We start from the raw sequence: 25,120 nt of genomic DNA, 5'->3' as shown, positions 1-25,120 counted from the left end.
GTCCGAAGCCCCCTGAAACTTAACGTTACACTGACTGATACTGATATTGGTTCAGGTGTTCTTACTCTCTTCTGTTAACAAAGATCTTGCTGCATTATGATACTGCAACTAAACTGTCTGTCCAGTGTTCTCATAAGTGAATGGTGCTTAATTTGCATAATATCCTACGTACAAATGCAACAATGTTCTGTTGTATCCAATGTAACCAAATATGCCTGTGGACATAACCCAGTTAGCTCCGGTCAGTTTGGTGGACAAAATAAGATTTGAAATGACAATCACTTTTCAAGCCTCATTTACACTTGTAAGACATCTGGGGCCTGTTCCACGAACAAACTTTGCAACTTTTCAACTTTGCCCTTTTCACTTTTCAATCCTTGCAAAGTGCAAAGTCTGTCTGTCTTTCACCATGATGTAGGTTGTACTTTTCAATTTCTTCGCAAAGTGAAAAGTCTTTGCGAATGAGTGATCCAATCAAGTTTATTCCATGAGCAAACTGTATAGGCCTAATACTCTACGATTTTAATGCTTTACTTTTTGTGGCGAACTTGACGGTATAATTGTGGTACCGTTAGTTTTTATCATGGGTAAGAAAAGAAGCTGGCTGTGCTGGAACTTGTCAAGGAGAAACGTGACATCCTTTTTTGACAACTTTAAAGATAACCTCTCAAATGATGACACACATCAGTGTTAACGAGAGTAGGCTACCGTAAACACATCCGCACAAAGAAGGAAATTCACCCTTCATTAGAAATCCCATCGATTAAGTGGTTTATCAGGCAAACGTACTGTTAAGAAATATTACATTTACTCCAACTTCTACGACTTTGGTAACAGTTCTGCAAATATAAGAATTTGTTCTTTTTCAGAAAGGAATTTACTTCTTTATGTTTCGATAAATGACCGATCATTTCAAGAATATAGTCAGCCTCTATTGGGATAATACGAAATCACTTACGAAATTCCATCGAAGTGAGGTTATGAAAATTAATCCTGTCTTTGTACGTTCTCTTATTGGATTCTTCAGCACTGTCCTCACTTGATGCTAACAAAAGCTCACGTCGTAACGTGTTTATATCACGAAACCAAATTCTACGCCGAGAAACTAGTGTACATACTTGTTAATTAACATATGAAAAGGGAATCGTCTCTTTGCAAGATTTATGAAAACTTTTCACTTAATTTCTTTGCACTTTCCATTTCTGTACCAATGGAGGAACATAACAGGCTTGAAAAGTGAAGATTCCTAACTTTTCACTTTGCAAGCTAAATCTGAAAAGTGATGGTGGAACAAAATCTGAACTGAAAAGTGCTAAGTGAAAAGTTGCAAAGTTCGTTCGTGGAACAGACCCCTGGTTTGACAGCTTGGTTTTGCAGCATGAAAGACCACATAAACTGCACAAAACCACATCAACAATTTTATCCATAGGTGGACATAATAGTTTGCAATTATACTAGTCATTTGAGGTTTATGGTATCAAAGCTGGGTCGTACTGGTGTAGGAATGTATATGGTTACTTCGCTGAAGTACATACTATAATGAAGTCTTGGTTTCAAGTAGTTACAGGGATAAGCCCTATTCATAATATTGTTACAAATAAAACTCAAGTCTGTTTTGTTACTCTAATTTATTTCAGGATGATCCAATAAATGTGCACACACATATATATAAACACACAATTCTAATTTACCATGAATGCCCACATGTACTAATTGCTGTCTATTTACAAGTGTCTCTTCCTTACGCCGCAGCAGGTGGTCCGTGGTCCGACCCGTCGCTATACCTGAGGACGGTTAATCCTTACTTTCACTGCAAGTCCATTCACCTCATACAGCAGCTGTGTGTAGACCACTGGATATGAACACAGGGCTACGGGCTACTCGACACATGACTGTTCGTTGGTTCGGCCTCCACAGACAGTTCAGTAATTCACATACACATGCAGTGAACAACTCAATAGCTCAATATTATTCAACAGCAGGATGTTGCTCAACAGCGAATATTAACACAGGTCTATTTGCCCTCATACTCATGATAGCAGCTTCCCTTGCTGACTCACAGTGCTCCTCAGTCCACAGAAATATTCAAACACAGTCATTTCCAGCCCACCTACTCACTGGATTTTCCGACACAACAGCTCCTGGTTCAGACCTCAGTGGGATGCTAGCAACAGCCACCACCTCTGTCGCCCTCAACCCAGCCACCAAAACCTAATGCACTCAGTCTCTCACTGATTTCACCATGGAGTCCAACCCTGGCCCTGAGTCCAGCACCAACTCTGACTTCACCATGGAGCCCACCATGTCTCCACAACAGAGAGCAACTCTGACTGTCCGCGGCTAGTCTTCCTTTTTATAGCTCGGGTGATGGGAACCTGAAGATTCGTGATGTGGCTAGTAGAGGCGGAACATTCCTGATGAATCTTCAAGATACTCGCAGGTAAGCCAGCCGAAGAGAACAATACAGTAGAACCTCGATAATTCGAAATCGGTTAATTCAAAATCCCACGTAATTCGAAGAAGCTCTCGTTCCCGGAAACATGAGATACAGTTTTGCATGTTACTTAAATTGTTTAATTCGAAATACGGATAATTCGTAATTCGAACTACAATGTCGGGCCCCATTACCGAAATTCAAACTTTTAATTCGAAACTGCCTTTACATTTTAAAACAATAGTATGTTACAGAGTAATTTCAACTCGAAATTTATCCGCGTCATAATAGAACGCGTGTTCCGGAACGTGGAGGGGTAGCTTTCCGCACTTACACTCACTTCGGTGGGTCTACAGTGCGCTTCATGATTGCGAAGTTGAATGAAATCGGAATTATTTTGTATTCAACCTTTGCAGGTATAATTGTAATATCACGCAACAGGCAGTGTGCGGGAAAACAGAATGCGCGAACACTGGCGATGCCGACAGTTGACGAAAAAGCGTGGCTCATATAATAAATTCGTAGGCACCGAACAATACTCTCATTGCCGATGAAACTGTATTGCTTTATTTTAATGCGAGCCCAAACGGTCTTATGGTTTTAAAGGAGATAGTGCCAGCCGGGGAATCGTACAAGGGTCGGGGATGGGGGTCATTGTAGTGCGTTGCAATTGCATTGCACATGGAAGCGAGAAACTTCATCCCTTCGTCATAGAAAAGTTCGATAAACTACGTTTTAAGGGCGTCGGGCACTTTCCATGCCAGTACAAAGCATCTAAAAATGCAAACAGTACAGATATCCAAAAAATAATGCATTTGTACAGGGGAACCAGCATAATTTATCCTCGTCTATGAATTGTGTGATTTTTTTTTCTTTCGTTGCGTGAGGTTATGTTCGTCAGTGATTTATCCAAGTGCATTATTTGAACATTGTAAATGCACCTTGTTGGATACATTTCGGAAATAGTTTTTCTATGGCATTGGAAAGGTTTAAACTGTGAATCGAGTTGATTGCATGTATTAATGGGTCTTAGAATACTTTGTGACGCGGCAAGTGTTTACATTTCTGAAGTACGAGAAAAGTGCCATGGCGGGAAATCGTACAAGGATAGTCATAGGAAAGTTTTATTTTAAGGGCATCGGGTACTTTCTGTGTAAATACAAGGCATCTAAAATGCATACAGTATACTACTCCAATGAATAAAGCACTTGCACGTGGGACCCAGCATAGATTTCTACTCGTCTTTGAATCGTGCTTTTTCTTTCTTTCGTTGCGTGAGGTTATATTTGCCAGTGAGATATGCAAGTGCATTATTTGAATATTGTAAATGCACCTTTTCGGATACATTTTGGAAATAGTTCTTTTTTCATGGCATTTGAAAGGTATAAACTGTGAATCAAGGTTAACTGCATGCAGTAACGGGCTTAGAATATTTCGTAACGCGGCAAAAAATGTGAATTGGCGGTTAATTCGAAATCACGTAATTCGAAGTCCGATTTTTTAGTCCCAACGATTTCGAATTAACGAGGTTTTACTGTACACTGAAGGCTGGCCCCATCCCACAAGCCGGCTGGGAGATACCTGGTCGTCGGAGTCCCTAGCCCCTTCGTGGAAGTACCAAAAGGGGATATCCGGGGGCTGGCACGGTACAATATGTGGTTCCCTTCTGAAAGGATTACGAGTAAGGCGTGATTGTGATTTTTAAAGTATTGGTAGTAGTTTGACTCATGCCAATGACATGGTTGTCGTGACAGACTTAGGAATGGAGGTGCAGTTTACAAAATCAGCCTTTCCATGATTTGTGATTTTGCTGAGAGTTAAACTTGGTGGCATTTCATTCCTTGTAAGAAGTGAATCAGAATTAGTAGGCATCGCAGGAGTTAGTCATGTTGTGCAAGTCAGATTTTTCTTTTCATCGCATTGTTCTTAGGCCTAATTTATTGTATTGTTGAATAAGCTGGGTGGGCTTTGTCATTTTTTGTCCTTTCAATTATTATTGTTACTGAGTTCAGGGGAAGAAGCAGCAGGGCTGCGACATTTGGACAAATGACCACACCAAAAAATTTAAATTATTCCCAAAATTTTCCTTTTTTTCTCTCTTTTGAAAGCAAAGAAATTTACAATGGATAAGGTATTACAAAGATAAAGTTTAAGAACTTGATAATTAATAGTGGAGAAAGTGCTCATGTTCTACAAGACTTGTTGGTCTTGGATACATCATACATAGGTAGATCATCTTTGGTATACATATAGCAAGACTAGCTAGTCTTTGGTACAGATAATTTTGTTTTAACCCAAGAAGCTGAAGCTTCCTTTCCAGTTCAAGAATAAAAGGTAGAGGAGACACTCATAAATTTTATTGTCATGGCCTGTCTGGCCTTAGATTTCACATTTACATAGACTTCACTCCAAAGGAAACGCTGAAACTGTTCAGCATGACAAATGTTGCCTTTACTCCAAGAGGAAGCGATAGCAATATAAAAACCAGAATGATCTAAAACACAGGAGCAGCTCATCCTACACAGCCGTAGATCAAATAAATAAATTTTAAAAAAGTTAAATAGAAATTGCCAGAAACTAAATATGTTCGGGTGCTGAACCACTGTAGCAATGACATGACCTGCCTTAGAATCTAATGGGGCAGAAGGCCTGGTGACAAGAGTATAGAGGATGGTTTCCTAATTGTAGTTCCTCTTAAAACAATTATCACCACCACACAGAGGATAAGCCATACTACTTTCGTGATGACGACCTAGTCTAAATTTTGGAGGACAATTTAACAAAATTAAGTAAGCTTCGTCACCAAAAATCAAAGTGAATAAGGGAAACAAGGGTGCACACTTAATTACATCTTAATTACACGATACCCACTAGCATAATTACACTCTGCCCACATACAGCCTAGAAATCTACATGTATGTATGTTCAGTCTTCAGCCCTAAGGCTGGTTGGATCCTCAACAGCTCTGCCATCAGCTGTCATAGATGGCCTAGGCATCACTGAAGAGGCGTACTAGGGAAATGAGGAGCGAGGTAGTTTCTCGTTGCTTTCCCCACTGAGCCAGAATTTGCTATTACATATCAGTGTGCCAAGCCCACTGAAATGCATGCACCAGCCGACCCTATGAGCAACATTTTCACACCATTCATAGCAGGGACTGGCTGCACAAGGAATGGCATTACTAGCATCGCTCATACCTCAGTCACTTTCATATTGTCAAAGCCAAGGATAAGACTGAGACAGATCAATGAAAGTTACAAAATTGCTCTCGCCCATACCAGAAGACATAGTGCACTGTAAACACTAGGTCTTGCCAGCAAAGGCATATCACAACTGAAATACGAAACCCTACATTTTAAACTAAGGTAATCATGTCACACCCTAACTGTTACATGCTAGGGGGGAATTCCGATTTCTTCCCATCACCACACCAGTTAGATAGTTTGGGCTCCATGGATTCCTTGGTTAATTCTGATGGCTTGGGGGCTGGGAGTGTGTGCTGTTTTCATCATTAGAATTCATTACAGGTAAGGCCCCATCCTCATACTCCCAGGTTGCCTGTACAGCTTCAACTCAAAAGACCTACACAAGGCCTCATCGGAGGTCACATGCCATTATTTACCAGTTAGAGAAGTCAATCTGCCTACCTTATATACTGCCCCAGTACGACCCTAGCCGCCTATGAGGAGAACCTCACTTGTTCACTCATCAAAAATCCAGGTTGGTCATTAAATATAAGATTAGCAGTTGTGGCAACTTATAAACAGAATACTTACGTCAATTCTCTACTAAGTTGTACACGAATCAGGCCTCTAGGTGTTGCTCCAAAATTAACAATAGTGACCTCTTTTAATAAACATGAAAATAAAGTTCATTTCAGCCTGTCTCCATGGGACTTGGCTATTTTTGGGCATTAGAAGTATTGGGTACCACTACAGAGAGGATGTAATGCTGTTACTACTACTACTACTATTATTATTATTACTTATTAGCATATGGCTTTTAATGCCAGGAGTGATCAAGGACATGTTCAGCTTGCCTGGTGCAGGTCTTCCTGTTTGACGCCCTTGGGCGACCTGTGCATCTGTGTGCGAGGAGCCCTATCTCCAATGGATGAAATGCTATCAACAGCATCAGATGCCCTCACTTCATATGAACACTGCAGAGAGGTTTAGAATTGAATCCAGGTTTTGGCACACTATCTGGTGGTTAGATACCATTTTCTGGCCAACATTCTGAACTTTAACATTCTTCTACCATACACTTATGATGCTGTCCAAATACCATCTTTTGATTTTAGATACCGTATCTAATTACAATAGAATGTAAATTATCTTGATCAGTTGGGACCAGACTAATTTGCATAATTGGGATAATTTACAAAAAAGGAAAGGTCCTTTCTTATAAGAAAAGCAAAGTTTGATGTATTTGACTGCAAGCACAAAGTTGAAGTTTTATATACTTACACACTCAACCTATCGGCCAAAGTAAGTTGTTTTGCTGTTTGAACCCAATTCTTTTCAGACAAGTCCTGCAACTGCTCGATGGTAAGTGGCTGTAGATCATCACACTCGGTTAGTTCCGCGACCGGATATACAGCTATATCTATTCCGTGGACTCAAGGTGAACTCAGATTCCTCCGTTTATCGGAGGGATTTCTAAGACTTCATTCACCAGTATCCGGCCGCAGGACATACCTTCACGGATGATTCTAAGGTCGGAGAAAATATTGGTTGCTCTTTCATCACTGATGATACAAGCATGAAGATCTCTCTTCCCAATGTATGTAGTGTGTATACTGCGGAGCTTTACGCCATCTTAGCTCTGCAGTTTGCACTGGGTGACAAACCATTTTCTCATGTGTACCGACTCGTTAAGTTCTCTGCAGTCTATTCAAACTTGTTTCTCACAACACCCACTCTTGCAGCAGATTCATAACCTTCTAGCCAGGTTAAGTGATGCTGGCACCAGAATACTTTCGCATGTCTTCCGAGCCACATTGGATTGGGGAAATGAAGTTGCGGATGAAGCCTGCAAGACCTATGAATCTATCTGCTAAAGATATTTCTCAGCTACGTCGAACCATCTTGGCGTCGTGGAAATCTGAGTGGCTAGCTATCCAAACTCCCAACAAGCTGACAGCAATTAAGAAGACAACTACTGTGTGGCGGTCCTCTTCCCGGCCTTCACGAAGAAGGGCCATAGTATAGTGTAGGCTGAGGACAGGTCGTGGACGATCTATGCACTCTTATCTCCTAAAGAGGGAACCCCCCCAGTGTGTTCTTGTGGTGCCGACTTCGTGGCCCACATCCTCACAGAGTGGCCTAAGACTGAGCTTTGGCCTGCAGGAAACACTCAAACGCATATTAGATGATGGCGCGACACTGCTGATCTCGTCCACTTTATTTGGGACAGTGGATGAATCAAGGATATGTAAATTGCAAATGATCTGTTACTCAGGGAACTTGCATTCCCTTTTGATTTGTTAGTGTTTTTTCAGCTTAATTCAACACTTTTTTGTTTCATTTTGTACTTCGTTTCAAAATTCTTTCGTTGAATAAATACTTTTATTTTATGTTAAATTTCTTTTCCACTTAATTTGTTCAGAGAGGGTGATTACCTAGTTGTACTTCTTGAAACAAAAATCACCACCACCACTCATGATACTACTCCATCCATTGTATCGCTGTTTAAAAGTATACAAATGTCTCGCATTTGGTCTCGTCTTAATAGTTATTTACGTCCCACTAACTACTTTTACATTTTTCGAAGACGCTGAGGTGCCGGAATTTTGTTCCACAGGAGTTCTTCTACATGCCAGTAAATCTACTGACATGAGGCTGATGTATTTGAGCACCTTCAAATACCATTGGACTGAGCCAGGATTGAACCTGCCAAGTTGGGGTCAGAATGTCAGTGCCTCAACAGTCTGAGCCACTCCGCCTGGCTGGTCTCATATGAAGGGTACACAGGAAAAACGAACATTGTCACAAAAAGCAAATTTTACAGGAGAGACATTTTAAAGTTTGAACACTTCTACACAAAATACTAAGGAGATAATTTTTTGTATGTAGGTGTCTAAATTATTGTCAAATATATGTGTATCTCATCCATCAATATGATGTTTCTAAGTTAACAAGTACTCTAGTAATAAATTTTTTAGTTCATTAGTGCAAGGACTATGTGCGTTTTTCCTCTGGATTCTCCTGAAAGAATGGGAACTTGCACGATATTACACTGATTATTCCTCCAATATAGCATTAACAATACCTCAGTATGTAAAAAAATAGTTTTGAGGGTATTTTACAATGTTTTAGAATAATAATAATAATATTAATAATAATAATAATAATAATAATAATAAACTCAAATTAACACACATTTGAAATAAAAGCATTACAGTGAATTATGAATTTAATGTGTTATGTTACTTTAAATATGCACATAATAGCTCACATTAAAATGTCTGTATCAATGTCTTTCTAAAAATGGTTCAGTTTGTAAAAGTTTGGCTTTCGACTTCAAAAATTAAAATAATTTGAACATTTTTATAACTAAATGTGGCCGTACACATATGAAACGTAATACACATTTTAATACTTCTCTGTCCTCTTACGTAATGATTGATTTAATTTAATCACCTTACGACAGTACTTTATCAAACATCATTATCGTCATCGTTCGGTTGGTTCTTAGTCGACCCTTTTACGACAGGTAGACGACTAAAGAACTCCTGTGCATCATCTCGGCAAAACTTCTTCAGTATTTGAAGGTCCTTGTACTTCTCTTCAGGCAAAGGAATTGGTCCTGAATATGCTTGCGCAACTTCATGTTGGCCGTGTAACACGTTCTTACGCCCTGTTGCTGTAATAACGGTGGAATCGAAGAGACCATTGTATGTTTCACGGTGTTCAACAGTCTGTGGAAATCTGGGTGTAATTCGAAGTTCCAAGATGGGCCGGGTTGCAGCAGGGAAAGTTTTCTTATACATCGGTGTTAGGAAGTTACCCCAGGACTTGAACATATCTGTTTTACAATCGACTACCTCAAAAGGAGAAGGTTTCACTCGAGCATTTCTAATTACTTCCCGCCAGTCATCTGGAGTTTCTGCTGGAGATTTTTTTGGATTAGGCCCATGTTTTGTCACACTCCATGTACGAATGTCCTCTTATTGGGAATATGACAACTACTTGGTCAAAGCGATTCAAAGTTATTGCTACATAGTGGAGAAATCTAATCATGGTGAAGTTTTTGTTTTGTCCACTGCATGAATCACAGAAAATGTGGAGTTTACGTACAGAATGATCTAGGTAGGTTGTTATGAAATGATGTAGCATTGAAACTACGTCGTCTGCTCCCTTTTTTCCCACTGTCTGATCGTAAGTGTAAAACACCGACATACCAGTTGCTAAAACATGTATATTGAACACATAAAATGGAAGTTGTCTACGATAATAAGCCTCACTGGTCGATATGTTTGGTAACGGAATATTTCTACCAAAATCTATAGCTATTCCCTCGTATGTTGCATCTTTTCTAGCTTCTCTTCTTGCGTTTCTCTTCCTTTTGTAGAACCAGTCAGCTCTAACTTTGTGCAGTTTCATTTCATTATGCAGTTTCTTCAAATCTTCTTCAATCTTCTTTATTTCCTCCAGATTAGATGACGTTTCTTTAGCCTTTTCTAAGTTACTAGCTGATGCTTGCTGTTCATCGCATGTGCTACACGTGTCACTTCGGGGATACCTAAAAGAGATGTTAAATTTTGTGACAAATGTTACTCTGAATGTCTCATAAGAAATTTGAACATGCGGATAGCGTTCCAGAAACATGAAAAGTAGCTTTTTCACATTCAGTTCTTCATGTAGGTAAACGTTTCCTGTATCTTGTAAACTATAATGAGCTTTGCGTCCCTTAAGAGAACTGAGAAATGTAGTCATTGCTTCATATGTTTCTTCAGGAAGTTTACTTTTGCCTCTATTCTCATGTTTTCCCCTTTTGTCAATTGGGGAGTGTCCTGTTGTAGCCAGGGATGATTTAATTGTGTGTAAACGGCGGGCAGTTACACCAAAAAAAGATAAGATTGCTTTAAAACAAACATTAATTTCAGCGAGTGTCCCTTCACGCACGACACGAACTTTATACACATAAGAAAAATCATGCAGACGGGCCTCTTGTGCTGGCTGCCGTGGTCGCCTTCGGCTAACAGGAATTACGGTAATTAATCCCGCCAAATACGAGTCCTGGGCATTTCTGTCACCTAACTTATTAAAATCATGTATTAGCTTTTTCCGTTCACTTGCAGTGACCCGCTTAAAACATTGTAATCGTTTGCAGTCACAGTCTTCACCGGATTCATACGTAGTATCTCGTAACCTCTTCATAACACTTTTCACACTACCAAATTTACGTTTCTTCTTTGTAGAATTCCCCATGCTTGCTACTTGAGTCTCTTCATCACTTGAATTGTAGACATGAGTGTCCATCACAGCATCCATCGTACTACATACAATATTAGTGTAACAAACCTACACAATACAGAGACAGAACAAATCAACTGACATAGCCATCAATCACCTTAAACTGCAATGACTGCGACACGCGCATGCGCATTCGAGCTGTTGGTGGACTCTGTTCGTTTTAATGTAGTTCCACGCAAACATTGTTCGTTCTTCCTCTGTGTACCATTTCTATTTTACTGCATATCTCGGAAATCGTTCATTGTTTCTCTTTGATATTTCTCGTGTTGATAGCTTCACTACTAAGCTAACGAATGGGACTAATAACTCATTTTTTGAATTTTTGGACATTGTTCGTTTTTCCTGTGTACCCTTCATATGCTTTGAATGTCACAGAATTTGGAATCCAGGGTCCAAAGAATCCCATACCAGCCACTCGCCATTGTCCTCTGCACTGCGCTTGGAACATCCAGGAATTTTCATCATCCTGCTTTTCATGGCCCTTTCTTTTCCCTGTTTTTTTTTTCTCCTGCTTTGATGAAATGCCTTTGGTTGTTTGAAACTCTTTATATGGTTGAATTCACCAAACTCCTCTGCCACCATATAAGAACAGTCCTTTAAATCAGGGCCTCTCAAACGCCCAAAATCTCTCGCGCGCAGAGCGAGGCACAAGAGCTCCGTGCACTGTGCATCAGTGCCGCTCGGTATGGCTCGGATCAACGCTTCGTCTCTGGGCTACTCGGCTAAGCTCGGCAATACTCGGCTCAACTCAGCCCGGATTTGGAGCGCTACAGCGCAAGTGGTGCAGAGGGAGACAGGCGGAGCGAGCGAGAGGCGTGAGGAAAGAGAGAGTAAGCACTATTGCCCCATATCGAGGAGTGGGGGATCTGCACTCTGGTCAACCAAGCCAAGTCGTCTTTTGCACCGTGCATGCACCCTGAGAGGCCCTGCTTTAAATAAATGCTTTTGTGGTGAGGCACAATCCCTTCATATTCTCTCAGAAGTTTCCTAAACAGCTGTCTTCTCAAATGACACTTTATAGTTTTGATAACAGTTTGGTCCATTTGGTTGCACCAAGTGTTCTCTGCCTTCTTTTTTGAGAGCATTTTGATGTTTCTTTACGTCTAGTATGAAAACATTGTACCATGTGGTAAATAGAGCAGCAGAGATCCAGGCTTTTAAATGATTCTTGTAAAAGAGGGGACGATTTTTCACATTTTTGAAAGCCCTAAGGTTCTTCAATTTGGCTGTCAACAGGAGTATTTTGCAGTTTCCTAGCACAGTTTACCAGGGTTACACAATCTTTACTAACTTATACTGCATATTTAGTTGTAAACATTAGTTAATATGCATCATAAATAAAATGTTATAGATGAGCCCTAAACTACACTATACTATTTACAATCTCAATAAAATGTCTTTGAACTAGAAGAATATAACACAGTTCTCAGTCTAGACATAAGACATATATTCAAACATATCAATATCTAAAATAATAGCAATAATAAGGGAGAATTTGGCAAATTACTGTGAGTTAAATAAAGTAGAAATAGGAGCATTGGACAATCATTATTTTACATTTAGCTTGACACATGGGTGACGGGGCCCCAAGAAATCTCTGTTTTATTCACGACATTGTTTTCGGTCTTCCTGTGTCATCTCTTGACTATATATTGAACTATTTCGGACTGGCACATTGAGTAGACTAAATCGTGGGTGTATATCTGCTACTTTTCTTTCATTCACGGCCTCTTTTATTCTTTGATTTAGTTTCGAAACGTCAACTTTCTTTCTGCCGGTTCAGTCAATACGGTGTTAGCTGATGATGATATTTTAGAAGAATTATATGCCGATGATCGTTCAAATGGATATAGTGATAATGAATTAGTGGAAACAGAATGTGAGAGTGATAGTGGAAGTGATACTCAAGCCTCTACACGGCGTAATTTACCTAGTGTGCTTATTTATTCAAGTGACTCTGATGACGACAACGATGTAAACATTAATGATGTGTTAGGAATTGACGCTGAAGATGGTTTTGATAAGGCACATCTGCCAACTTTTAAAGATAAAAACTTGATTGGTTTAATATTTGTGTACATTTTTATAATCACGTGCACCCTAGTACGCTTAGTAGAAAAATGTCCGGTCCACAGGGTATGTGACAAGCTCAAGCATCCGGTCAGCAATGTGTTAATAATAAGGTATATAAACAGGTTAAGGGACTGGTGATGGTATCTCCATTGTCAGGGATACCGGCCAATATTTACATGGATCCTTCTATTCAAATCAGCTACATCCGGTAGCGCTCATGTTCAGTGATGAGTCCAGCTTCTCCACAACCTCCTGGTGACCCTCATGTGCAGATTTGGTAGAATCAAGAGCAGATCCTGCCCATATTGTGGAAAGACACAGGCATTATACCTGGCATCATGGTGTGACGAGCTATATAATACTGTATGTGTTCAGGTCACCTAAGTGTGCTTCTGCAGACTTTGATGGCACAGCAATACGTCAGACATTGCGTTCATACGTCGTATCCCTCAAGGCACAGTATGCTGAGACAGTGTTTCAACAAGATAATGCACTTCTACACACAGCACGTGTGTCTATGGACTACCTAGAGCATGTTAAGGTCCTCCCGTGGCCAGCAAGATCCCCGGTCTTCTCCATCATTGAACACTTGGGATGACATTGGAATGGGACTCCGTCCCTGTGCCAACCTGCAGATCTGGAGGGACAAGAACTGCGGACGAACTTTCCTCAGAAGAGGATCCAAAGGCTGTTTGACACCATTCTGAACTGCATAAGGGCAAGCATTGCGGCCGATGGGGGTGTGACACCCTACTCACCTGGTGCCAAGATCACACATAGAACTGTCAACAGCCTTGTTTCTGTCATCCCATATTGTAATCAGTTCAATTAAGGCACATGGCACATGTAGTTTCATTCACTTTCAACCACTTCTGCGTGCTTAACAGTTTTTGTCAGGCAGTGTAAAAACCGAGAACCTAATACAGTAGTTATAAAAGCAGATAAAGGGAACAGTCATGATGGAAAAGGATGAGTACATAGTAAAAATAAACGAATTAAACAGCAACATTGGAATTCAGTCGTTATGGCACGACCCATCAAATACATTTCAAAACAAGATAAAGCAAGCAATCAAGAAAATTGACCTTACTCTCACTAAACAGGAAAATGAAAGGTTTACCATCAAAAATCCCAAACTTCCCACACCAAAGAGCCCTGTCCAAAATACATAAAAACTAATATCCCATAAGATCAATAATAAATTTGAAAGTTGTGCTAAGTTATAATGCAAGCAAACTACTCGAACAAATGCTAAAAGAAAAAAACCCACTGAAAGAAGTCGGTTAAAAATGCCCGAGAACTAAATAAGCTAAAAATAAATGCTCAAGAATAGCCTTTGAAATCACCAATATGTACACTAATGTACTAATTAGAATTAATTGAAAATTACAGAAAATCAACCAAATGTCAATTCATACAAGAAACAAATATAACCTCCAACCAAAACATTCGACAAAATCTGTTGCAAAAGGAAGGGTTTGTCATGGGTTCACTGTTATCAAGTATAATAGCAAATAACTAAATAACTTCAAAAACAATTTCTTAACCAACCAGCATCCTAAAGGAATCTTACACCAGTGCAGACATGTAGTGACTTAATATGCTTATATGATAATGAAGTTACGAACATGCAAGTTATTAAAAACACACTGAATTCCTTATGCAAGTCAAATTCACAATGGAACCAGAAACTAACAAGAAAATCGATTTTTTTTTTTTAGACAAGACAGTTGATAGGAATGACAATTCGTCATATGCAATACAGGAAACCCACTCAAACTTTGAACACAATTGACAATGAATCCTACTGTCTATCTACACAGAAATTAGCAGGGCTGAATAAAATAAACAACAAAGCAATTTCCGTGCCAATGAACACTACAGATACCAAATACAGTCAAAGAAAGGGAACTGGTTTCAGTCCAAATATAGTCTCTGGAGGTAACATGCAATCAGCAGCTTAGGTTAAATACAGAAATCTTCCTGAAAGTTACTGAGGTGATACGGTGGAAGGCTACTAAAATCATGTCTCACTTGTTCATAACCTCACCAATTCACAATTCAAAAATTAATTTATGCAACTTGAAAAATATTGTACATATTTATGCATGATTTAAAGTGATTTTTGATAAGACTTTGAGGGTGTTTTATAGAATGTCGTTCTTTATTAGTGTAAAGTAATTACAGGAGTGTTAGTGTTTTTCACAGATTAAAAAGCTTTAAAGTTACAATAATTGAGTTGACACTGAAAAGTATGGCTTCTTCCTTAACCCATTGGCACCTAGATAAAATGACATGTAAATTTTGGTTCACAAATTATTCTATGTGTATAATTTGAACGTGTTAACTCAATATTGTGGGAAAACTGCAATACTAACGCCTACGTTTTATATATCAGAAGAAAGGTCTCTATCTCGTGATTGCAAGCAAAAAATTTATTTCATTCATTTATTTGAATAATCCAATGCATTGGTCATTTAACTGTATTTGCGGTAGATGGCGCTATGAAAGTTGTCTTCGCTGATCTTTCTATGCCAGCGCTATAGAAGACTCTGATAGTCTATGCATATCCTATGTTAGTCCGATAGATGGCTTTGTGAGATCGTGTTATCACCAGAATGTAAGTTGTTGGTCTATGTTGGTTCTAATAAGCGAGAAACTGAAAGGAATCCATCCCGGGATATTCTGTACTTCAAAAAGTCCTATATTTGACTAATTTATTTGCAAAATACTGTGCTGTGGGTATTTCAATTGCATTTGCCGGTAGATGGCTGTGAGAGTCTGAATATGCACCTGTGATCCGCTGATCTTTCAGTGCCATTGGACAACGTTGGCCATTTCATTACATGCACACCCAGCGCCATTGCACGAGTAAATGGATATTCTCTCAGATGGTGGTTTTATTTGTGGTTCCTTAAGTGCATACAACTCGTTAACTTCGCTTGCTTATCTCATAGTCCGCACCTAACTCAAGTCTATTTCTAGATTCTGTTTGAGATTGCTTTCCTTTGTGCGTGTATGTTAGTTCAGAGATTTGCGTACAGCATCACTCTCCTAAAGCCACGTGACCTTGCAAAATGCTTTCGTTTCGCACCCAGCTGGCAGCCAGCCAGTACCAGCCACCAGGCTTCTGAGAGTGATGGTGCATTATGGTAGGTGCAAGCGGAACTCGGAAACGTCTGCGAGAAAAAGAGTGTTTGATTTGTTGCACTGTGACAATTTGGAGAGTGGTGTATCATCTGATAGCGAGACTAATGTTGAAATGTCAGGAGATGCGAGCGCAATGCGGATCTAAAAGGCCGAGATTTACATTTATGGCGCATCCGGGACTAAATGTACAAACTGAAGACTTAAATAATCCGCTATGATATTATCAATTGTTTATCACTGCTGAATTAGCGGAACTAATATGCTCAACAGTTTTTAGAAAGCACACCGACCTTGAAACTATATTAGAGAGTGAATCAGTGGACTAATACGAATAAAGATGAAATTATGGCTTACTTGCATTCTTTCTTTTGCAAGGCATTCATCAGTTACCTGACAACAAGAACTACTTTTTTCATAGATATTAGAGACCGCAATATTTTTGGAGCTGTTCTCTGAAATAAGATTTCATCTCCTTCTCAAATTCTTACACTGTGTCGATAACGAAGCATACGATGAAGCCACATGTGGTTGGAAGTAACTTTACAAATTGAAACCTACTCTGGACCACTTGAATAGCAGATTCCGAAGTGTGTACACACCCGAAAGCGATGGGTCTGTAGACGAGTCATGTTGTGGAAGGGACGTTTGTCGTGGAAAGTTTTCATACCGTCTAAGCGCTCAAGATTCGGTATCAAATCATTTTAATTGTTTGAATCTACGTCTGGTTACATGTTTGATGACACTCTGAAAAATGAACCATTGGGATCGAAAATTGTTTTCCATTGCTTTCCTCACTGAGACAGATTCTCTTTTTTTGCCCTTGGCACTGTAATCATTTTAATAGCTTGATAGTGAGACTTTGTTCTTTTAAACCTGGTGAAAATACCTGACCAATTGAAAGTATCTCGCCATAAGTTCCCGTTGCTTTCCTCTGCGAGCCAGACGCCTTGTCCTTCGTACTGTGATCATTTTTGACATCTTAATACATATTCTGTACTTTTTGAACCTATCGAGCTCGATAGCTGCAGTCGCTTAAATGCGGCCAGTATCCAGTATTCGGGAGATAGTGGGTTTGAACCCCACTGTCGGCAGCCCTGAAGATGGTTTTCCGTGGTTTCCCATTTTCACATCGGGCAAATGCTGGGGCTGTACCTTAATTAAGGCCAAGACTGCTTCCTTCCCCGTCCTAGCCCTTTCCTGTCCCATTGTCGCTATAAGACCTAGCTGTGTCGGTGCGACGTAAAGCAAATAGCAAAAAAAAACCACACTTTTTGAACCTGAAGAAAATGTTCTAGTTCACAAGAGTACCTCACTATGTTACTTCCTAGTACCTTACGGAAAATGTGCCACTGTGTTAGTAGCTACTCAGAATAAATGTACCACTTGAAAGGTTAATACCATCAAATAGCCAAAACAGAATATGGGGGGAAAATGACATTTCCTGAATATCCGAACCCTACTTATCCATAATTTTGTACTGTGCTGGAGATGAGTTTGCAATAATGCTATAACAACAATTATGTTTGAATTTTATCCCCAGTTGCAAGATTCCTGTTTTCTATTATTCCAGTTAATCAGTGTAATTTTGTACGTACAGTAGAGTCTCGATTATCCGACCTAAACGGGACCTGGAGTAAGTCAGATCACCGAAAATGTCGGATAATACAGAATATCTTTGAAAATGAACTGAAACAAACAGGAAGACTAAAACAATGACATGTTTTACGGCACTCTGTTTATTGAATTATCAATTCAGTTGTACAGTACATGGAGTATTGAACGAAAACATTCCAGATCTCTCACGAAAAGAAACTTTTCTCCACAGATATTAAGCTGCCGAATGCCGTACAGTTTTTTCCACCGATCAAGCCACCCAGCACTTTCAGGAAAATTAGGGTCCCCTTAATTAAACTCCTTCCGGAAACACACAGCCTTTTCCTGCAGAATGGGGCCAGATATTAGCAGGCCTTATTCCCGGTGTTGAGATAACCAAAGAAATAGTGCTTCACTTACTTTTTCGTACTGACATTTTTTAAAATGTTTTTCTCTGCTCTGGTAGATCACGACTTATCAATTTCTTCCCTCTGTTTTTTTCCAGTCTCCCACCGTAACACATCCAACACCATAATCTGAAGCCACATTTTGAAGAATTTCCCCTTTGTCCAGTGTCTTTAATGCACTCAACTTGTCTTCCATAAAAACAATCACTTTCTTCCATGTACTCGCTATACTCACAGAGGATATGAAAATTATAACATCCGCACTCGACCAATACTACAATGAACAAGGACTCCTACCGGCAGCGGTCAGGCCAGTGCTTGTCCCATGGACACCGGGTGTGGCTGAATTTAGTCTCCACCAAAAGTTCAAATTAAATCTACCAGTGTCGGATAACACGGAATGTCGGATAAGCGAAGGTCGGATGAGCGAGACTCTACTGTATTATGGTATAATTTACCTGAGTTTAGGATTGCTATATAACATAAAATCATGAAGTGGAAGTAATTTCTGGACTCTCATGTATCTTCTTCCTTCTGTGTTGTACAGGTTTATTACATAACAGTCAGAAATGTATGTTATATATATTCAGGTTAATGTATTATGGCGAACTTAGTATTTCTCCTTTGGCCCATTTGTTATTGATCAATGAATATCCGTAGTTTGTATGTTTTAAAGTTTCTTCTTTTATTTTATACAGTGCCTGGAGCTGCACCATATGGTGTATTTCCCTCTCAGGCCCAATTATATGCTGCTGCTGCAGCTGCTCAGGGACCAGGGCCAACATATGATCAGTCCCTGCCTCATCCTGCAGCAGTCAATCAGCAGGTGAGCTCTAAAGTAGAGAGTGAACTTGGTAAGTGTTGTTAGTCTCGTGTCATCTTATTTCTTTCTTATTTTAGAATTTCAGAATACATGTACACCCATAATCCACTCTGCTGTAAGATGGGAATAGGAATTTTACATCCAGTATTTTCTAAGAATCTTATAAGAAACTATTTTCGGAAACATTAGTCTTAGATTTTATTGGTAGGTGTACAGTCGTTGAAAATAATGAATGCTTGGTTTCGTATGTTCCTCACTTCAAATATTTTGGCTTAATTTCAGTAATCAAAATATAATTAACCTCGCACATAGATACAAATCCTGTGGATACCCACAACAAACATATTGATATGTGTGTTTCGGAGAACAGTGTACCTGTGAGGAATTTATACAGTATCTTGTGCTCATTTTAAAAAAAAAAAGTTTCCAGTATTCGGGAGGCAGTAGGTTCGAACCCCACTGTCGGCAGTCCTGAAGATGGTTTTCCGTGGTTTCCCATTTTCACACCAGGCAAATGCTGGGGCTGTACCTTAATTAAGGCCACGGCCGCTTCCTTCCCACTCTAGCCCTTTCCTGTCCCATCGTCGCCATAAGACCTATCTGTGTCGGTGCGACATAAAGCAACTAGCAAAAAAAAAGTTACCAACTGTACATCCCTTTGCTAGGTTGTGTACCCATAGGTGACAGTGGTAACAGTTTATGGAATATATTTGGCAGTTGTTAGGTCCTGGCTGAGTCTAGTTTTATTTCCCTTTACATATGTCTGCCTGTTGCTTTTATCTCATTCTTCTTCTCATGGTTATTTTTTGTCTTGTATTACCCTGTCACCATGTGGTGTGCAAGACGTAGGATATCTCAATTTTCAGCCTTTCTTGAATTTCTTTCTTTAACTGTTACATAAATGTGCCAAAATAAAGAAACATGTTTAGTGTGGCAGGTTTCTGAGATCCAGTGTTTTTAAATTGTAAATAAGATGGATCAGATGCTATACAGAATATATTACCTCTAACTCAGAAAATACACTTTCTGCAAGCCAGACATAAACTAACAATGTAACAAAATTAGAAAATAGAATCACTTTCGGTATTATCTTCTGGTGGTTAGAAAGCAATCTTAGGGTAAAGTAAGAACATGGCACCAAGACCTTGGTTGGACCCCTTTTTGAAAGGAAGAATTATCAGATGCCTGGGAACAGGTCAGTTCATGGTGGACCAGAAAAGGTCCAAGAATAGTTACTCCTTAAGGGGACTAATTTCTAGACTTATCTGCATGATGTAAAATGCATGCAAGAAAGCTATTCTTGGAGTTTGTAGCTACTTTAGGGTTTGGTTTCTTGGCAAACTGTATATTTGAGACTCAAGACAGCTGGTCTCTCTGCCAGCTGTCCAGTAGTGTTCCCACTTGATCCTATGCACATTGGCTTTGACGCCTTCAAAATTGTGCCCTGAAGAAGTGGAAGGCTAGGCTTTACATAGAAGACAAAATTCAGTTTGCAAAATTATTTGAAGACCCTGTTCTGGACCATCAAGAACAATCAGCAGATAATACTCAATTCCGTACTGACAGTAGTACACAAAGGGAAGTGTAAATATAACAAGATGTACTCTTGAAGCTAAGCACTTAGTGTGTATGAAACAAATAAGTTGTACATTTTTATACTACTATCATCATATTTTATCTGTGTTGTTTTTGATCTCATATTTTAACAGACATGTACTTTTTTTTTTTGCTAGGGGCTTTACGTTGCACCGACACAGATAGGTCTTATGGCGATGATGGGACAGGAAAGGCCTAGGAGTTGGAAGGAAGCGGCCGTGGCCTTAAGGTACAGCCCCAGCATTTGCCTGGTGTGAAAATGGGAAACCACGGAAAACCATTTTCGGGGCTGCCGATAGTGGGATTCGAACCTACTATCTCCCGGATGCAAGCACACAGCCGCGCGCATCTACGCGCTCGGCCAACTCGCCCGGTGACATGTACTTTAAGAATACCAACGTTGAATTGTCAAGAGATAATAAGTTGATAACTATTTTGTCTCCATTGTACTAATGATGGCTCAATAGAGCTAAAACATATGAGGCGTCTATTTGCAAAACCGGCCATCTCCCAAAAAAATTGAAATCCACTTTTTGTGCTGAATGTGTTCTCTGTCCACTTTTACACAAGGTGGCAAACTATTAGCTGCAAGCTCAGCCTCCAATCAGCTTATTTACTTAATCGAAAATTGGGGTTAGTTGCAAACACGGCCGTCTGCGTATGGTTATGAGTTGCAATACCGGCCATCTCCTCTAACGCTCTAACGTTTTCGGGCTTATTGAAAAACAAACGAAGAAAATAGAAACTTTAATACAACCTGAGGAATTTCATAGTGTTCATTCTCAGTATGGCAAATTATTTTTACTAGGAAGAGATGACAATGTTCCCGACTTCGACTGGAAAACAGAATGTATTTCTATTTTCAAGCCTACAGGGAAATAGCATTTCAAATTTTCTGCTGCAAAAAGGGTTATTTTGACCAAATCAAAAGGAGGCAATTCAGTGTTAATTCAAGGTGAACCCAACTACAGAATAGATGTTGGAACAAAATTAGGAGTTTGTAAGAAAGGCAAGAATGTTTTGATGATGAATCCAAAAGTTATACATGCTGGTAAAATAGTAAACAATTTAAAGGCAAAAGATGTTGAATCTCTATTGACCAAACATTTTGGGACTCAGTGGAGAAATGTTGAAGTGCTTAAGTTTTACAAAGAACTGATTGATAAAAATAACCTTCCACAAAACAACCCAGAAGATGATGGAGATGAATGTGAGCACAGTGTAGACAATGGCATTAATGTTTAATTTCATGTTTAATGTTTTTTAAAGTTTAATTTTTTAAAATTTATTTCTGGTTCGTTTTGTGTAAATGCATTGGCTTTTTATACTGCATTGATTTTTTAAGTGAACTTTTAAATAAAGCATTTTTTGCACATTTTTATTCCTTCAGTTTCTTTAGTTTGGTGCAAAACCGGCCATCTCCAAATTTGAAATTTAAATATTTCAAATAATTATAGGAATAAAACACTGGCATTCTGTAACATTAATTACAATGCTATTTATAAGTGATAAAACAAATACAAATAATTCTAAATCTCTTTATTTAGATTTTATACGTTTTTTTGGTCTCCTGAAAAATTTAACCATTTGGAGATGGCCGGTTTTGCAAATAGACGCCTCATATATACGCTAATTATGAGGCTACTGGTATCAAAAGGAGCAATCTCAGCCTTCCTACATTTTACACTAGAAATCAGTTTTTACCTAATGCGTTTCTCTCCACTCTACCTGAATTGTTTTTGCGTTATATATACAGAAAACGGGTTGTACACGAATAATCAAAGAAAGCAAACCATATGATTAATAGTTAATTAGATATTTAAAATTTTATTTTGGAGATTGTCCCTTCTGATGCAAATTGAACGATTTGTTTTATTTACACTAAACTGAAAGGTCATGAATGGCACTACAAGGTATGTTTTTTCATGTTGGTACAAAAGTATCGACTAATATATTATCTGCACGGAAAAAACATTTAATTCATAAGACCAGTACATTCTCAGCCTTGAATCATTATGGCATTACAGTAGAACCTCGATAATTCGAAATCGGTTAATTCAAAATCCCACGTAATTCGAAGAAGCTCTCGTTCCCGGAAATATGAGATACAGTTTTGCATGTTATTTAAATTGTTTTATTCGAAATACGGATGATTCGTAATTCGAAGTACAATGTCGGTCCCATTACCGAAAAACAGACTTTTAATTCGAAACTGCCTTTACATTTTAAAACAATAGTATGTTACAGGGCAATTTCAACTCGAAATTTATCCGCGTCATAATAGAACGCGTGTTCCGGAACGTGGAGGGGTAGCTTTCCGCATTCACACTCACTTCGGTGGGTCTACAGTGCGTTTCATGATTGCCAAGTTGAATGAAATCGGAATTCTTTTGCATTCAACCTTTTAAAGGAACGCCGTAATATCACGCAACAGGCAGTGTGCGGGAAAACAGAATGCGCGAACGCCGGCGATGCCGACAGTTGACGAAAAAGCATGGCTCATATAATAAATTCGTAGGCACCGAACAATACTGTAATTGCCAATGAAACTGCATTGCTTTATTTTAATGCGAGCCCAAACGGTCTTATGATTTTAAAGGAGAAAGCCAGCCGGGGAATCGTACAAGGGTTGGGGATGGGGGTCATTGTAGTACGTTACAATTGCAATGGACATGGAAGCGAGAAACTTTATCCCCTCGTCATAGAAAAGTTCGGTAAGCTACAATGTTTTAAGGGCGTCGGGCACTTTCCATGCCAGTACAAAGCATCTGAAAATGCAAAGAGTACAGAGATCCAAAAAATAATGCATTTGCACAGGGGAACCAGCATAATTTATCCTCGTCTTTGAATTGTGTGTTTTTTTTTTTTCATTCGTTGCGTGAGGTTATGTTCGTCAGTGATTTATCCAAGTGCATTATTTGAATATTGAAAATGCACCTTGTTGGATACATTTTGGAAATAGTTTTTCCATGGCATTGGAAAGGTTTAAACTGTGAATCGAGGTGATTGCATGTATTAATGGGTCTTAGAATACTTCGTGACGCGGCAAGTGTTTACATTTCTGAAGTACGAGCAAATACAGTAGAGACTCTCTACAGTATTTGGTACGAGAGACGTGCCATGGCGGGAAATCGTACAAGGATAGAGTCATAGGAAAGTTTGATTTTAAAGGCATCGGGTACTTTCTGTGTAAATACAAGGCATCTAAAATGCATACAGTATAGTACTCCAATGAATAAAGCACTTGCACATGGGAGCCGGCATAGATTTCTCCTCGTCTCTGAATCGTTCTTTTTCTTTTCTTTTCTTTTTTTTTTTTTTTTTTTTCGTTGCGTGAGGTTATATTTGCCAGTGAGATATGCAAGTGTATTATTTGAATACTGTAAATGCACCATTTTGGAAACAGTTCTTTTTTCATGGCATTTGAAACTTGTACACTGTGAATCAAGGTTAACTGCATGCAGTAACGGGCCTTAGAATATTTCTTAACGCGGCAAGGGTTGGTACTTCTGAATTGCGAATTGGCGGTTAATTCGAAATCACGTAATTCGAAGTCCGATTTTTGAGTCCCAACGACTTCGAATTAATGAGGTTTTACTGTAGTGTGATCCAACACACACTAATAAAACATCAATTTCACAAGGCTTTCCTTATTTGGTCAGAATATTTGTCTTATTGTGGGTTGTACCTAGGGTTACCAGACGTCTGTATTTACCAGGACATGCCCTTATTTTTAGCGTCTGTCCTGGCGTCCATATTTATGTTTTAATTATTTGCTGATTGTCCGTATTTTCGTCTAATAATATTAAAATGAACTTTTTCCAACTGGAAATCCATTTTCGTAAACTTAGACTCGCTTATTCCATAACCTGTGACTTCACCTGCAGCTTGAACTTCTTAAATTCCTGTAGTCTTTGACTAGTATATTATCGATGGTCGAAGTCGATAGTTGAAGTTGGCGATAGTATACGGAAGCTAAAGACAAATAATTTTCACCCATATTGCTGCTTAGTTGTGCCACAATCCTTGTGATCTACTCTACAATATCTGTTTTGATCTGTTGGTACGTTAAATGTATTATGGGGAAAAGAAAGTGTAAGTTCACTGCTGAATTGGAGAAAAGATCTAAATGCTTCAAAAAGGGCTCTACCGATGAAGAAGCCATGTTCCTAGCATGTAAACCAGGAACATACGTTTCTGTGGCCAATCGTGGAGCTATAAATTTAGAAAGTCACATTACAACGGGCAAACATAAAGCTAATGTTCAAAGTGCATCAACTTCAACTTTAAATAATGTGTTGACATTTTTAAAAAAGAACACATCACTAAACGAAAATGTGACTGCTGCAGAGGGAGTTCTTGTGTACTACAATACTGTTCATCATGGGAGCTACGAAACTATGGATTGTATGTCTAAGCTTACATCTAAATTATTTCCTGATTCTTAAAATGGGGAAAAATATTCACTGTGCTCGTACAAAGTCTGAGGCCATTGTCAATAATGTACTTGGACCTCTCTGTGTAGAAAGTGCCATTAAACAAGTCTGAGACGTATCATACATTGGTG

At 39.1% G+C, this 25,120-nt stretch overlaps 1 protein-coding gene across 1 annotated transcript in view; it reads left to right on the top strand.

Moving 5' to 3' along the window:
• Positions 1 to 25,120, top strand: part of LOC136873853 (DAZ-associated protein 2) — an 87,263-nt gene that overhangs the window by 31,702 nt on the left and 30,441 nt on the right. Inside the window, exon 3 of the mRNA XM_067147137.2 lies at positions 18,833 to 18,960. Coding sequence (XP_067003238.1) covers positions 18,833 to 18,960 — 128 coding nt within the window. The remainder of the gene's footprint in view (positions 1 to 18,832; positions 18,961 to 25,120) is intronic.

The sequence above is a fragment of the Anabrus simplex genome, chromosome 5, assembly GCF_040414725.1.
Source record: "Anabrus simplex isolate iqAnaSimp1 chromosome 5, ASM4041472v1, whole genome shotgun sequence".
NCBI lineage: Eukaryota > Metazoa > Arthropoda > Insecta > Orthoptera > Tettigoniidae > Anabrus > Anabrus simplex.
Note: the sequence above shows the minus strand (reverse complement) of the source record. Positions and strands in the feature narration are given on the sequence as shown.